Raw genomic sequence first — 14,119 nt, 5'->3', positions numbered from 1 at the left:
TACCTTTTAGCAATCGATGCTGGAGACAAGGGAGAGAGGAGGACGGCTGCCTTCACCTGACCTCCTTGTTTTTACTATATTTTATTGGAACGTCATACTTTGGCTGCTTTATGGGTTTGTACTTTGTACACCGCTTTAGTCACCTCCTGTGGGAAAGTGGTATATAGTCTACATTTAATAAATAAAATAAAAAGCTTCCAGAAGTATCTGGCTGACCACTGTTAGCAACAGGCTGGGACTAGTTTGATTAACTAAAAAGTTTGCTTTGGCAAGGCAAGTCTGATCTACAAAAGAAGGTCAAGAGAAAACGCTCCGCCATTACGGGGAAGACAAAACGTCAACGTGCTCTAATCTCACTTCATCTGTGCCACGCTTCCCAGCATCCCTCAAGAGAGCCGCCGGGAAGGAATCAAATTGGACCAATCAGGACCGAGGAAGGTGCTGCGTGTCCCACCCTAAGGGAGTAGAGCCATAGAGCAAGGGAGAAAAAAACAAGACTGAAAGCGCAAGGGCCTAAGTGAATGGTTACTTTTTTAAAACCAACTTTACTTTTTGGTTTATTAAAAACAAAATTGTTTCTTTCCGAGGCAACAGTGAGAGCTTCCTATAGCAGAGGCGTGCATAGCTTTGGCGCTCCAGCGGCTGTTGAACTACAATTCCCATCACCCCCAGCAACAGTGGCCAATAATCAGGGCTGATATGAATTGTAGTCCGACAACGGCGGGAGACCTGGAGCCGCGCAGTCCTGCTGTAGCAGAAGAAAATGATGCAGAGATCGCAGACGTTAGCGAGGCTTTAGGTTCGCCAAGAAAGGAAGAAATAGCAGGCGAGACTATTCAAATTCTTACTGATTCAGTTCTTCTTTCATGTGAAAAACATCTCCATGTATGGTAAAGGTTTTTAAACGCTCCAGGAAGTGCCCTTCCAAGGCTAATACAGCATTTTATCCGCATGTTGCACATTGGGAGAGGTTGTGAAGTGAGAGGGTCAGCCTTATGCCAGCCCTGCAATGTAGTCCACTGCGGATATGTGGCCGAGGCGCCTGTTGTACGTCCAACCAAAACTCCCCCAGCCAAACAACAACAAAAACCACCCAAAACACCACTCAAAACATCACTTCCAAAACACCCATCCAAAACATTACTGTTTGCAGGGGGGAAATGCGTCTAGCTACAGCGCGCCTTCAAGACTCTGTCCCTCCCAGCTGGCAGTTCAATGCACCTGCCTTGTGCTCCATTGACCTGCATTCAGGGACGTTGGGCTGTTTTCCGTGTGTAAACCTCTTTCTCCCGCATCACGTTTAAAAGCGAGTCTAGCCTTATGAGTCTATGCTGAGGGGATGCGCTCCCTCTGCGCGTTATCACGGCACGTGATTGCGTCATCGGGGAGCTAGAAGGGCGGGGGCTAATGGACGCTGCGGCGCGCTTGGCCATCCGCTATCTCTGTCGACAAGGTAACGAGGGAAAACTAATCGAGTGCAGGCTTCAAAGAGCGGGAGGATAAGTCTGGGAGAAAGGGAGATGTATCCATTCAGACAACTGGATATCCTTCCCAGTGGGATGAATGCATGCATATATATACGTTTATACGTACACCACGTGGCAAACAACTTCACATATGCACTGATGGGATCTGAGCTGTCAGTGACTGACCAGGAGGGAACACAGGAAGCTGCCATATACTGAGTCAGACCATTGGTCCATCTGGCTCAGTATTGTCTACCCAGACTGGCAGTGGCTTCTCCAAGGTTTCAGGCAGGAATCTCTCTCAGCCCTCTCTTGGAGATGCTGCCAGGGAGAGGGCTTGGAACCTTCTGTTCTTCCCAGAGTGGCTCCATCCCCTGAGGGGAATATCTTACAGTGCTCACATGTGGTCTCCCATTCAAATGCAACCAGGGTGGACCCTGCTTAGCAAGGGGAAAGGCTGTTCTTGCTACCCCAAGACCAGCTCTCCTCTGGTCTTGTGGCAAAAAGAGGGCAACCAAAAGGGAGATCTTGGGGTCGTGGTGGGCAGCTCATTGTAACTGAGAGCCAGCGTGGTATAGTGGTTAAAGTGCTGGACTAGGACCCGGGAGACCCGAGTTCAAATCCCCATTTAGCCATGAAACTAGCTGGGTGACTCTGGGCCAGTCAGTTCTCTCTCAGCCTAACCTACTTCACAGGGAATAAATAAATAAATAAATAAATAACTGTTGACTCAGTGAAAAGCTGTGAAAAAGGCCAATTCCATTCTAGGGATCATTAGGAAAGGGAAACATAACAATGCTAATATTATGATGCCCTCCCCTTATACAAATCTAGGGTGCGGCCACTTTTGAAGTTCTGTGTACAGTACTGAGGAGAGCTGGTTTTGTGGTAGCAAAGATGAATTGTCCCCTTTGCTAAGCAGAGTCTGCCCTGGTTTGCATTTGAATGGGAGTCTGTGTGAGTCTCTAAGATGATGGGGCCGCTCTGGGAAGAGTACCTGCATGCTTGTATGCAGAAGGTTCCAAGTTCTCTCCACCATGGCATCTTCAAAACAGGGCTGAGAGCAGTGTTCTCTCGAAGGCGTGTGCGTACACTCACGTGTTCTTTGATGTCTGCTCAGTCAATTTTAGATCCCATTCAGGTAGAATCAGGAAGGCCCCACTGTGAATATATGTGCATGCAAAGTGCCTTGATACTGCCACCCAAAACAAAACTCATTCCGCAAACAGATGAAAAAACATTAAAGAGAACACTGGCTGAGAGAATCCTGCTTGCAACCTTGGAGAAGCCGCTGCCAGTCTGTGTAGACAATACTGAGCTAGAAGGACAAAGGGTCTGCCTCAGTATATGGCAGCTTCCTGTGTTCCTGTGTACACTTCTGGCCACCGTATCTTAAGGACATTGTAGAACTGGAAAATGTTCAGAAGAGTGCAACCAAGATGATCAAGAGCCTGGAGCACCTTCTTTGTGAGGCTAGGCTACAGCATCTGGGGCTTTTTCATTTGGAAAAGTGAGGCCTCCTACAGGGAGGCATGGTAAAGGTGTATAAAATTGTGCATGGAATAGAGAGAGTGGACAGAAATAAATTGTTATCCCTCTCTCACAACACAGTAGTACCAGGGGCCATCCCATGAAACTGAAGGCTGGAAAATTTAGGAAATACAAAAGAAAATACTTTTTCACCCAGTGCATAATTCATCTATGGAATTCTCTGCCACAGCATGTGGTGATGGCCACCAGCTTGTATGGATTTGTGGGGCTAAGACAGATTCATGGAGGACAGGGCTATCAATGGCTACTACTCAGAGGGCTATAGGCCACCTCCAGCCTCAGAGGCAAGACGCCTCTGAATACCAGTTGCAGGGGAGCAACAGCAGGAGAAGGGGCCTGCCTTCACCTCTTGCCTGTGGGCTCCCCTTGGTATCTCGTGAGCCACTGTGTGAAACAGGATGCTGGACTAGATGGGCCTTCTTGGGCCTGATCCAGCAGGGCTGTTCTTATGTTTTTACGTTCTTACAGTAGCATGGTGGCCTTTACCTTTATATTATTATTATTATTATTATTATTATTATTATTATTATTATTATTATTATTATTTTACATTTATATCCCGTTCTTCCTCCAAGGAGCCCAGAGCCGTGTACTACATACCTGAGTTTCTCTTTCACAACAACCCTGTGAAGTAGGCTAGGCTGAGAGAGAAGTGCCTGGCCCAGAGCCACCCAGCAAGTCTCATGGCTGAATGGGGAGATTTGAACTCGGGTCTCCCCGGTCCTAGTCCGGCAGAGGGAAAGAAAAACAAGGGGTCAGAGGATCAAGGGGGGTAGTGGTGGGAAGAGGCACAGAAGAACCGAGCCGGGGTGGGGGCAGAGGCCCGCGGCCTCCCCTGTCGAGGTCGCCTCCCGGGCGCAGGCAGGCAGGCCGGCGCCCTCCAGGGAGCGAGCGAGCCCGTCCGGCCCACTGAGGGGGGCAGAAGGCGGCGTCAGCGCTTCTCCTCCGTCCGGCTGGCTGGGCTGGGCGGAGCGAGCGGGAGGAGAGGAGGAGGGGGAAGGCCGCCGGGGGGGAGGCGGGTTCAGGCCTGAGGCCCAGCAGCACAGGGACAGGCGGCCCGTCGAGCTGCCGCTGCTGCTCCGCTGAGGCCGCGGCCGCGCGTGCGGGGAGGGCCGGGAGGCGGGGGCCGGGGCCGCGCTCGCTCCTCCCCTCCCTGGCTGGCTGCTGCTGCTGCTGGGCGGCAAGATGGCGGCGGTGGAGCTGGAGTGGGTGCCCGAGACGCTCTACAACACCGCCATCTCGGCCGTGGTCGACAGCTACGGCCGGGCGCGCCGCAGGGACATCCGCTCCTTGCCGGAGAACATCCAGTTCGACGTCTACTACAAGGTGGTCCGCGGAGGGGCGCGCCGCGGGGGGGGGGAGAGAGAAGGGGGCACCAGGCCCCGGACCTCGGGGGGGGGGAGCAGGACTGAGGAAGAGGAGGAGGAGGGCCTCCTGCTGCCTGGCTGGGTCGGGGTGGGGTGGGGTGCGCGCCTCACACTCCTCCCCACCCACCCGGGGAGGGGGCACCCCGAGCCACCCCCCTTCAGCGTGCTGCTGCTGCTTTAGCTGCCCCTCCTCCCGCAAATGCACTCCCCACCATTGGCCACCTCCCCCCCCCACACCGCCTGGCTGTGTCTGCCCCTCTCTGGGCCCTCCACCCTCCTGAAAAAAGGAGCCCCCCACCCACCAGCTTGCCCCACTCCTGCAGCCTTGTTTTGCCCCCTCCCCTTGGAGTGTGGCCTGCTTCTCTCCAACCCAAGGACCACACACACACACACCTGGAAAGGGGCTCGACTCCTGCTCTGCAGCCCCCCCCTTCCTTGCCCCCACCCCCCTTCCTTTGCACAGTGCAACTTGTCCCCACTCCCAAGAAGCTGAGCCACCTCTTCTGGGAAGTGGGGGGGGGCTGCCCCATCCACTTATGGGGAGCACTTTGCCCACCCACCCCTCATATAACTTGCACCCCCCCAAAAAAACCTCACTGAACTTTGGGTGAGTGCCCCTTTGGGCACCACACTGCAGATCTGGTCTCCTCCTCCTCCTCCTTGAGAGCAACCCAGTGCCATAGGATATTTCCCTCCATTAGAACCCCCCCCAAAAAACCACCCCTCTAAAGTGTGCTCCCTTCAGAATTTACCCTTTCTTTGCATCGCCCTTAAGCAAGCCCCCCCAAAGAAATCTCTTGCACCCACCTCATCTTTGCATCCCTCTGAAGCTATATCCCCCCCCCTCACCCCTCCAAAGCTACTTTTCCTAGTTATTCTATTCTGTGGTCTGTCCTGCCTTACACTCTTCCCAAAGAGCTATTTATTGCAGTGTGGGGTCCTTTTAAACCAGGCCTTTTGCATGTAATGGGGCGGGGTGGGGGTGGGGGCTGTGCAGTTGTGGGTCAGAAGCAATAACCGGCATATAGGGGCCCCCGAGTGGCTAATGCATATTTTTCTTCTCCCAGTCACAACTGCAAAGGGAAGAGACTCTTGTTCAGGGGAGAAGTTTTGTCTTCAAGCCTGTTCTTATCAAAAGTCCTCACTCAAAATGGTTGTGGGTACGAGTGTCATGTTGGTTGTGTGTGTTTCTCCTCCCAGAGAACAGAATGCTTGACAGTGCGGTATTGTACTCTCTAGCTACACAGTGCTGATCTGTGTGTGGACTCTATAGAGTACTCCTCCAAGTTTTATCTGTGGAACTGAGATGCTTTTGATGATAAGGATTATCTCTTTAGGTTTCGGTTAAGGATGATCTTTTTCCATTTTGGCTGAAGGCTTGTGTGTTTTGTATCCCATCACGGAGAAGTCTGTTTTTTTGTCTTTCCCAAACTCTGCTTTTTGCAAACCACGTACACATTCAGAGTGGGCCTTTTGAACACTCCCCCCACCCGCAACTTTGCCCCATCAACTTTATTTTATTATTATTATTATTATTATTATTATTATTATTATTACACTTTCTATCCCACTCTTCCTCCAAGGAGCCCAGAGCGGTGTCCTCCATACTTAAGTTTCTCCTCACAACAACCCTGTGAAGTAGATTAAGCTGAGAGAGAAGTGACTGGCCCAGAGGTATCATGGCTGAATGGGGACTTGAACTCAGGTCTCCCCGGTCCTAGTCCAGCACTCTAGCCACTACACCACGCTGACCTTTGCAAGTTGGAATCTTTTCCTAGAGAATAGCTAGCTGTTAGTATATTGTCAGTGCTGTGGGTCTCTCATACTCTGTTGCTTCATTCTTTGATGCTTATTGTCTTGGTTTTAAAAAAATAATAATTGCTGTATAACGATGCAGTATTACTTAAAAAAAAACAAGAGTTCCTGGTTATAAAGATGCCCGCTCTTGAGGAAAGATATGTTTAGCCATAAAGTTTGGGATGGCATAGTACTGTACTAGTGCCTCTAATGAGGCAGAGAGGATAATAGTTGATGTGTTTTGGTTGTCACGGGTATGGACGTGTGTGTATATGTATTTTTCATTCTTCGCTGTGCGAGTGATAAAGTATGCCTTGATAATCCTGTTTTTCTCCTCCCTTCTGCTTTCAGTACTGACCTAGTCTAGAAGGACAGTCAAATAGGAGAAATGCTCTAATGTGATCCATTTAAGTCACTTCCAGATGCCCTCTACCTTAAATATGTTGTACGGGCGGAAAATGGAAAATCAGAGCTTTCTAGATAATGTTGGGGCAAAGACCAAGTTCTGTTTCAAGGAACGTTGTCTTCTAACTCGCTGTTCTCCCCCACAACTGACAATCTGTTTGAATGCTGTGTCCTCTACTAAAGTGCTCTCTTCTTTTGGTGGCAGAAATGTGTCTCTGCACTAGAGATTGAAGCCGTTGCTTGGTGGGATGGAACTGAAGGATGAGCTTAGTCCGAGAACAGGGAAATCTATGCTAGTAGAGAGGAAGGGAAATAGCCATACTTTGGCTGAAAGCCATATTCATAATGTCGAATTTGCTTGGCTTGCTGGGATAAGCAAAGCAAATAATTCCACTTTCACACATTTTCGTAGGTCTTGTGCATGCAGAGTATGCATTTGTAATGGCTTCTGGTGCTTTCATATATGGCCGGGATTCCCACGCAGTGCACCTGTCCTCTGCTTCAGGTTGGCTGTGGCTTCCTTTATGTGTTGGGTGTAGGTGGATGGGTAGAAAAACGTACCTCTGGGCAGAGAGGCTCATCCATCTGGTTCCATTCCATTAGCTTCTGCAGTGAAAGGTGTATCCTCAGATGTTTGCTCATGAGAAACGTACAATGGAGATTTCTTAGTGCTGGTATCACCCGTGAGAGAGGACACCAGAGTTCAAATCCCAGCTCTGGTTATAACCATGTCCTTGGGCAAGCTAGGCTGACACTCAGCATGTTATCTGTAAAATGGGGATCATGAATGAGGTAATGATCGCAAATTGCTCCGTATGTTCATGGCCTGCTGTGAAGATCTGTGTAAGCAGTCAAGGGCTTCGGATGGATCTTGCTGACCATTGCACCAGAGCAGTATAGTGATATTAGGAACGTAAGAAGCTGCCTTATATCGAGTCAAATCTTGGGTCCATCTAGCTCAGGATTGTAGGGATGTGCATGGTCCGGACCGGCACCGAGGGGGGTCTACCTTTAAGGGCGGGGGGGTAGAACTTACCGCTCTTCCCCCTCCGGCGCTGTAGTTTATAGCGAAGTTTTTGGGGCGGCAGCGTTCCGCGCTGCCACCCCTGCCCCCGTCGTTGCCTGGAAGCCTTTGTAATAGCAGCACACATGTGCGCGTGGCGGCGCGCGTGTGCACGGCGGCAACAGACACACGTGCGCCGCCACACGCGCATGCGTGCTGCTATTACAAAGGCTTCCAGGCAACGACGGGGACAGGGGCGGCAGCGCGGAACGCTGCCGCCCCAAAAACTTCGCTATAAACTACAGCGCCGGAGGGGGAAGAGCGGCGGGAGGGGTAAGTTCTACCCCCCCCGCCCTTAAAGGTAGACCCCCCTCGGTACCAGACCGCCGGACTGGTCCAGCTCCGAACCGGTCCGGAGGCCTCCAACATGCCCTCCAGACCAGTTCGTGCACATCCCTACAAGATTGTCCACACGGACAGGCAGTGACTTCCCCAAGGTTTCAGGCGGGAGGCACTCCGTTTTGTAAGTTCGCTCCCGTCTCTGTGTGGTGCAGCTGCTGTTTCAAGAAGCAGAGCAATGAGCAGGAGCATAGGATGCGGCCTCATACTGAGTCTGAACACTGGTCCATCTAGCTCAGGATTGTCTACACTGACTGGCAGCAGCTCTCCAAGGTTTCAGGCAGGAATTTCTCTCCCAGCCTTACCTAGAGAGGCTGCTGGTGATTGAACCTGCCACCTTCCGCATGCAAAGCAGCTGCTCTACCACGGAGTGCTCATCGTCCTAAGGCAGGGGTTCCCAACCTGTGTACTTCAGATGTTGCTGAACTACCAATATTTATATACTTCAACCAAATATTTATATACTTCAACCAAACTTCAACCAAAGTTCTCAAAGCAGTTTACATAGAAAAATAAACACATATATAAGATGGCTCCCTGTCCCCAAAGGGCTCACAATCTAAAAACACACACACAGACACCAACAACAGCCAGTGGAGGGATTCTGTGTTGGTGTTGGATGGGGCCAGGTGCTCTCTCCCCTGCTAAAGACAAGAGAACCACCACTTCAGAGGGTGTCTCTTTACTCAGCAGGGGTATTATTCCATAATTTATTTATTCAGCATCTTCCTAGATCGCTGCTGCCCGATATAGTAGCAGCGGGGATTCAAACTGGCAACCTTCTGCTTGTTAGTCAAGCATTTCCTTGCTGTGCCACTTAAGGTGACCATGAATCATGTAAGCCCCATTAATTTCAATGGTCTTAGTCATGACTAATCGACTGGATCCTGCCCTATATTTCTAGCTCTCATGATTAAAGCGATGAGCTTTATTGAGATGGTGGAGAAAAACTCAAAAGACCAGAAAACGCTGAAGTCAATTAAAAGCAAACGTGCAGTAAACTTTCTAAAATTACTGGCCCATGGAAACTTTTACTAGTCTCTAGTGGGCTTGTGTAACACATTGAGCACCCAGAAAGAAAAAAAGGGAACCAACAGCCCTGCCCTGGTTGCATATGAAAGGGAGACTAGAAGTGTGAGCACTGTAAGAAATTCCCCACAGGGGATGGAGCTGCTGTGGGAAGAGCAGAAGGTTCCAAGTTCCCTCCCTAGCAGCATCTCCAAGAGAGGGCTGAGAGATATTCCTGCCTGCCACCTTGGAGAAGCCGCTGCCAGTCTGTGCAGACAATACTGAGCTAGATGGACCAAGGGTCAGACTCGGTATATGGCAGCTTCCTATGTTCCTAAGTTACAGATAATAGATTTAGAGAGGAGGGAGCCAGCATGACTTGTCCCCTTAGCTAAGCAGGGTCCACCCTGGTTGCATTTGAATGGGAGACTTGATGTGTGAGCACTGCAAGAGATTCCCCTTAGGGGATGATAGGGCCGCTCTGGGAAGAGCATAGATTTCAAACTGGTACGCAGGTATTCCAGCACAGGGGCAGTATATCTTTAAAAAAAAACCCTGATGGTAGGTTCAAAGAAAAGGAAGAGCAGACCTTGACAAATGTCCTTGGGATCTAGGCATCAGCCAAAAATATAGGAGCCGGGACTGACCCAATTATTGGACTTAGTGATTTACATGGTGGAGGCTGCAGGGCAAGTTGGGGTTCACTTTATCTCCTTTACACATATGTAGAGCAGAGCAAGGCTGGGTTGTATTGAATAGCTCTGCTTCTGAATGTCTTAGTGGTAGGTTAAATTTCTAGACTCCTTGGCACCTGGGATTTGTCAGGCCCCGGGGAAGAGAGGCTGATGCTTCCACTCCTTGCTTCTCTGGTCAGCAGTTGCTGGAAACAGAAGGCCGGGCTAGTTGGATTCTCCATATGAGCCACTTCATATTTTCTTGGGGGCTCTCATTCATTCACCTGCTCAATCGGGCCTCAGCAAATTTTCTTTAGCGCTAGGAGCCAGCCCCAAAGTAGGCCGTGTGCCCTTGACAAAATTACTGGGTTTAGTGACTGACACCCCTTTATCTGTAATATACTTAGAACAGAAACCCGGCTGTCTGTGGCAAATCGCGGTTTTATTAAATAACTGCACCTCTGGATACCTAGCCCAGACGCCAAGATTAACCTTTTAGGTGCCACAGCTCCCTGGCGCTTGGGATTTGTCACGCCCTCTGCGAAACCATTCACCTGGAATTTAAGTCCCTTTTAAAGCCATCCAAACTGGTGGCCATTAAAAAAAAGTTAGTCTATGAGAGCTGCAGCAGTCGGAGATTGGCACAGAGAAATGCCAGCACTCCTTTTCTTCTTTCTTCACTCTCCCTCTCCACCAAAAATCACGGATATGCGAAACGAGATCCTTCTGCATACTGGATTTGATCACCACTGTCCCCTAAAGGTTCCACGACATTGCTTTCTGGCTTCTTCGATTCTATCCCTTCTTCAGCATCCCGTGCCGTTCCTCCCCCAGTGTTGATGACTCGAGCGTCTTAAACCCTTAGCTGTGTGGTATAAGCGGCGAGAATATTTTCAATTCACACTCCTGATCCAGTCTGTGATAGTGTGCAACTATAGTCGTGCATTTCTTGGTAGAGATAAGTCACAGGTAGTTCTGCTGTTGCCACTGTCTTTTGCACTTCAGCTTTGGGAAAAAGAACTAAAAATGTGACCTACTTTTGAGGGATTCTTTTAAAGTCTGGTTAGCTAGATAGGGGCTGGCCTGGATTTTTCCCGACAGCTAGAAAAGAAACCAAATGAAGATGTGCACCTGTGTTCTTCCTGCATTGTGCCGAAAGGAATATATTTCTCCAAGCAGCTACAGGCTTCCTTGACCTCCTTTTTTGCCTCCTAGTAAGTTCATTAGCCAGCTGGGGTGGCCAGTTCCATGGGGGATGGGGGTGGGAATTGTCCTTGTGGTTTTTTAAAACAAGGCTTCAACCCCTAGAGTTGGGAAAGAGGCAATAACATTGCAAGATTTCCCACTTGCAGTGTCGCGTGTTATCATCCTGACCGTCAGGCGTGCTGCCGCGGTCAAATTTGCAATGGTGTCTTAAAAGCTTTTAAAAGTTTGAAAAACACAGACACTACGCTAACGTTTTATTGATGGGGAGAGGAATGGAAATTAGAATGGGCAGGAATTGCCTCCAAAGATGACCCCGTGGAGGGGCAGAGTGCAGCAGTTGGTTCATTGTTACCCTAACCCTTTCCTCAGCAAAGATGACTGCAATTTTACTCTGATGGGGTGGGGGGGCAGGATAAAGAAGGAGTTAAAAGCACATAGCTAGCTGTAAATGCAACAAAGCTGGCACCTCTTCTCTGTCTTGAAGGGGGTAGACGCCAGAAATCACGATGAGCATCCGTAGTGGTACTGATGACCAAAAATTGTTGGCCTGGCTCATGTACTATTCTCCCCCTCTCCAAACTTAAGTTGAGACTTGGTGAACCCACATAGGAACATAAAAGGCCCATCTCATCATCTTTCCACTGGTGCTTTGGGACAGTCCCAACAGGGACGTGAAGGCAGTGGCCCTCTCCTGCTCTCTGTCCCCAGCATGTGTTCGGGGAGATAGACTTCCTCTGAGACGGGATGCTCTGCTTCTCCCCCAGGTAGGGTCGGAGAATTGCTCTTGCAAGAGGGTGTGTCACTGTCACCCCTTAGCTGAGCTGATGGGTTTTGGAGACCCTCTCGCAGCCTTTGCCATTAGCCTGTAGGCTTTTGGCACGGAGCGGATGCCTTAAGAGCTTGTGAAATGTCAGCGCTTGGGTTCACAGTTGAGAAGTGGACATCTGTGCTCTCGGCATCTGCGCTTGAGGCCAGGAATTCTTGTTTCCTCCTCTTCTCCCCCCCACCCCCGGCAGTCACATGATGCAGCCTTGAGATGTCCAAGCAACAGTGAAGTTATTGTTGGTTCAAGTATTTCCATGGCATGTTGCAGGTCTGAATCTTCCTAACCGCGAACCTTTGCTACCTTTTCCTGACATGCATCCTCTTGACATTGGGGAGGATTCTGGGGCTGGTTGTAGGGGTCAGTGCCGCTCATTCCAGAGAGGAGAGCTGGTCTTGCGGTAGCCAGCCTGAATTGCCCCCTTAGCTAAGCAGGGTCTGCCTTGCTTTGCATTTGGATGGGAAATGACGTGTGAGTGCTGCGATCCCCCTTAGGGGATGAGGCTGCAGCTGAGGAGCAGAGCATCCGCTTTGCGTGCAGAAGGTTCCCGGTTCAGCCCCTGGCAGCATCTCCAGGTAGGGCTGGGAGAGACTCCTGCCTGCAACCTCAGAGAGCTGCTGCCAGTCAGTGTAGACAGTACTGAGCTAGATGGACCCAGGGTCTGACTCGATAGAAAGCTGCTCCCGATGTGCCTAATTCTACCCAGGATCCACAAAGTGTAAATACGCTCCTGGCTCTTTAAGGGAAGAGGTTTAGTTGCAGTCAGTCGAGATTGCTGGGCGAAAAAGACCAAAGCACACGCCCGGACAGCTCGCTCCTTGTGAGCAAAACAGGCCATTTACGCGCCAAGCCCCTTGATACATATTTCAAACAGTTGGAGCCTTTGAGCCGAGGCAGCAGGCAACTCAAGGCTTCTGCCGCTCAATAGTAGGTCCATTTATTTCATGGTTCCTGGCCACTACAGAGCCCAGTCACGCCACAGTCGGGGTTGCTGAATATGTTGCTTTGTGTCCCCTCTAAATGTGTCCGCCTGCTACATGGGCCCACCCCACGGTTCGTCCCAAGGAGTTGGGAGCGTGGATGTGGCCTCACATGCTGCTCCTCGTGTTGAGATTACCCCCTCTGTTCGATGGGTTGCTTTCGCCATCGCGGAGGAGAGCTGGTCTTGCGGCAGGGAGCCTGAATTGTCCCCTTGGCTAAGCAGGATCCATCCTGGTTTGCATTTGGAGGGGGACTGCATGCGAGTGCCAGAAGATATTCCCCCCTTAGGGGATGACCACAAGTGAGTGCTCAGGGATGGAAGAACATCTGCTTACATGCAGAAAGTCCCTGGTAGGGCTGGGAGAGACTCCTGCCTGCAACCTTGGAGAAGCTGCTGCCGGTCAGTGTAGACAGTACTCAGCTAGGTGGGCCAAGGGTCTGGCTCAGTAGAAGGCAGCTTCCTCTGTAACCTTTGAGGAACATAGGAACGTAGGAAGCTGCCATATACTGAGTCAGACCATTGGTCTATCTAGCTCAGTATTGTCTTCACAGACTGGCAGCAGCTTCTCCAAGGTTGCAAGCAGGAATCTCTCTCAGCCTTATCTTGGAGAAGCTAGGGAGGGAACTTGAAACCTTCTGCTATTCCCAGAGTGGCTTCATCCCCTGAGGGGAATATCTTACGGGGCTCATACTTCTAGTCTCCCATTCAAATGCAACCAGGGTAGACCCTGCTTAGCTAATGGGACAAGTCATGCTTGCTACCATAAGACTAGCTCTCCTCTCTAGGGAGAGATAAGAAGGATCCTGTCTTTATTTATTTAAGTTGTATACCTCCCAAACTTTCGTCTCTGGAGGTAGAGCATCTGCTTTGCATGCAGACGGTCCCAGGTTCAATCCTTGGCTGCACCTCCGGGTAGGGCTGGCAGAAAGACTCCTGCCTGGAACCTTGGAGAGCTGCTGCCAGTCAGTGTAGATGAGACTGAGCGGGATGGACCAGTGGTCTGACTCTGCATAAGACAGCTCCCTGTGTGCTTGCAAGCACACCCCATTGAGTTGGTTGGGATTTGCTCCTATGTTAGTGCATTCGGCATTGCAGGATTTGAAGTCTTCCATTTTGCGTGGGTCATGCCTATCCTCTTTGTTCTGATGATGTATCTCTTCCTTCATCACTTCTCCACCTTTCGGCGAAGTGTAAGGGTAAAGTGTGCCGTCGAGTCGGTGTATCGACTCCTGGCACTGTTGGTTGTCTTGGGTAGAATACAGGAGGGGTTGGCCATTGCCATCTCCCGTGCAGTATGAGATGATGATGCCTTTCAGCACCTTCCTATATCACTGCTGCCCGATAGAGGTGTTTCCCTCGACATACCAGTGGGGATTTGAACAGGCAACCTCTGGCTTGCTAGTCAAGTTATTTCCCCGATGTGCCATTTAAGTGTGTA

The 14,119-nt window shown here is 50.4% G+C and overlaps 1 protein-coding gene across 1 annotated transcript in view; it reads left to right on the top strand.

Annotated features, from left to right (window-relative positions):
• The first annotated feature begins 4,069 nt into the window (after nucleotides 1-4,069).
• Nucleotides 4,070-14,119, top strand: part of APPBP2 (amyloid beta precursor protein binding protein 2) — a 40,261-nt gene continuing 30,211 nt past the window's right edge. The window contains exon 1 of the mRNA XM_053274512.1: nucleotides 4,070-4,343. Coding sequence (XP_053130487.1) covers nucleotides 4,203-4,343 — 141 coding nt within the window. The 5' untranslated portion in view covers nucleotides 4,070-4,202. The remainder of the gene's footprint in view (nucleotides 4,344-14,119) is intronic.

Source organism: Hemicordylus capensis, chromosome 12 (assembly GCF_027244095.1).
Source record: "Hemicordylus capensis ecotype Gifberg chromosome 12, rHemCap1.1.pri, whole genome shotgun sequence".
Lineage (NCBI taxonomy): Eukaryota > Metazoa > Chordata > Lepidosauria > Squamata > Cordylidae > Hemicordylus > Hemicordylus capensis.
Note: the sequence above shows the minus strand (reverse complement) of the source record. Positions and strands in the feature narration are given on the sequence as shown.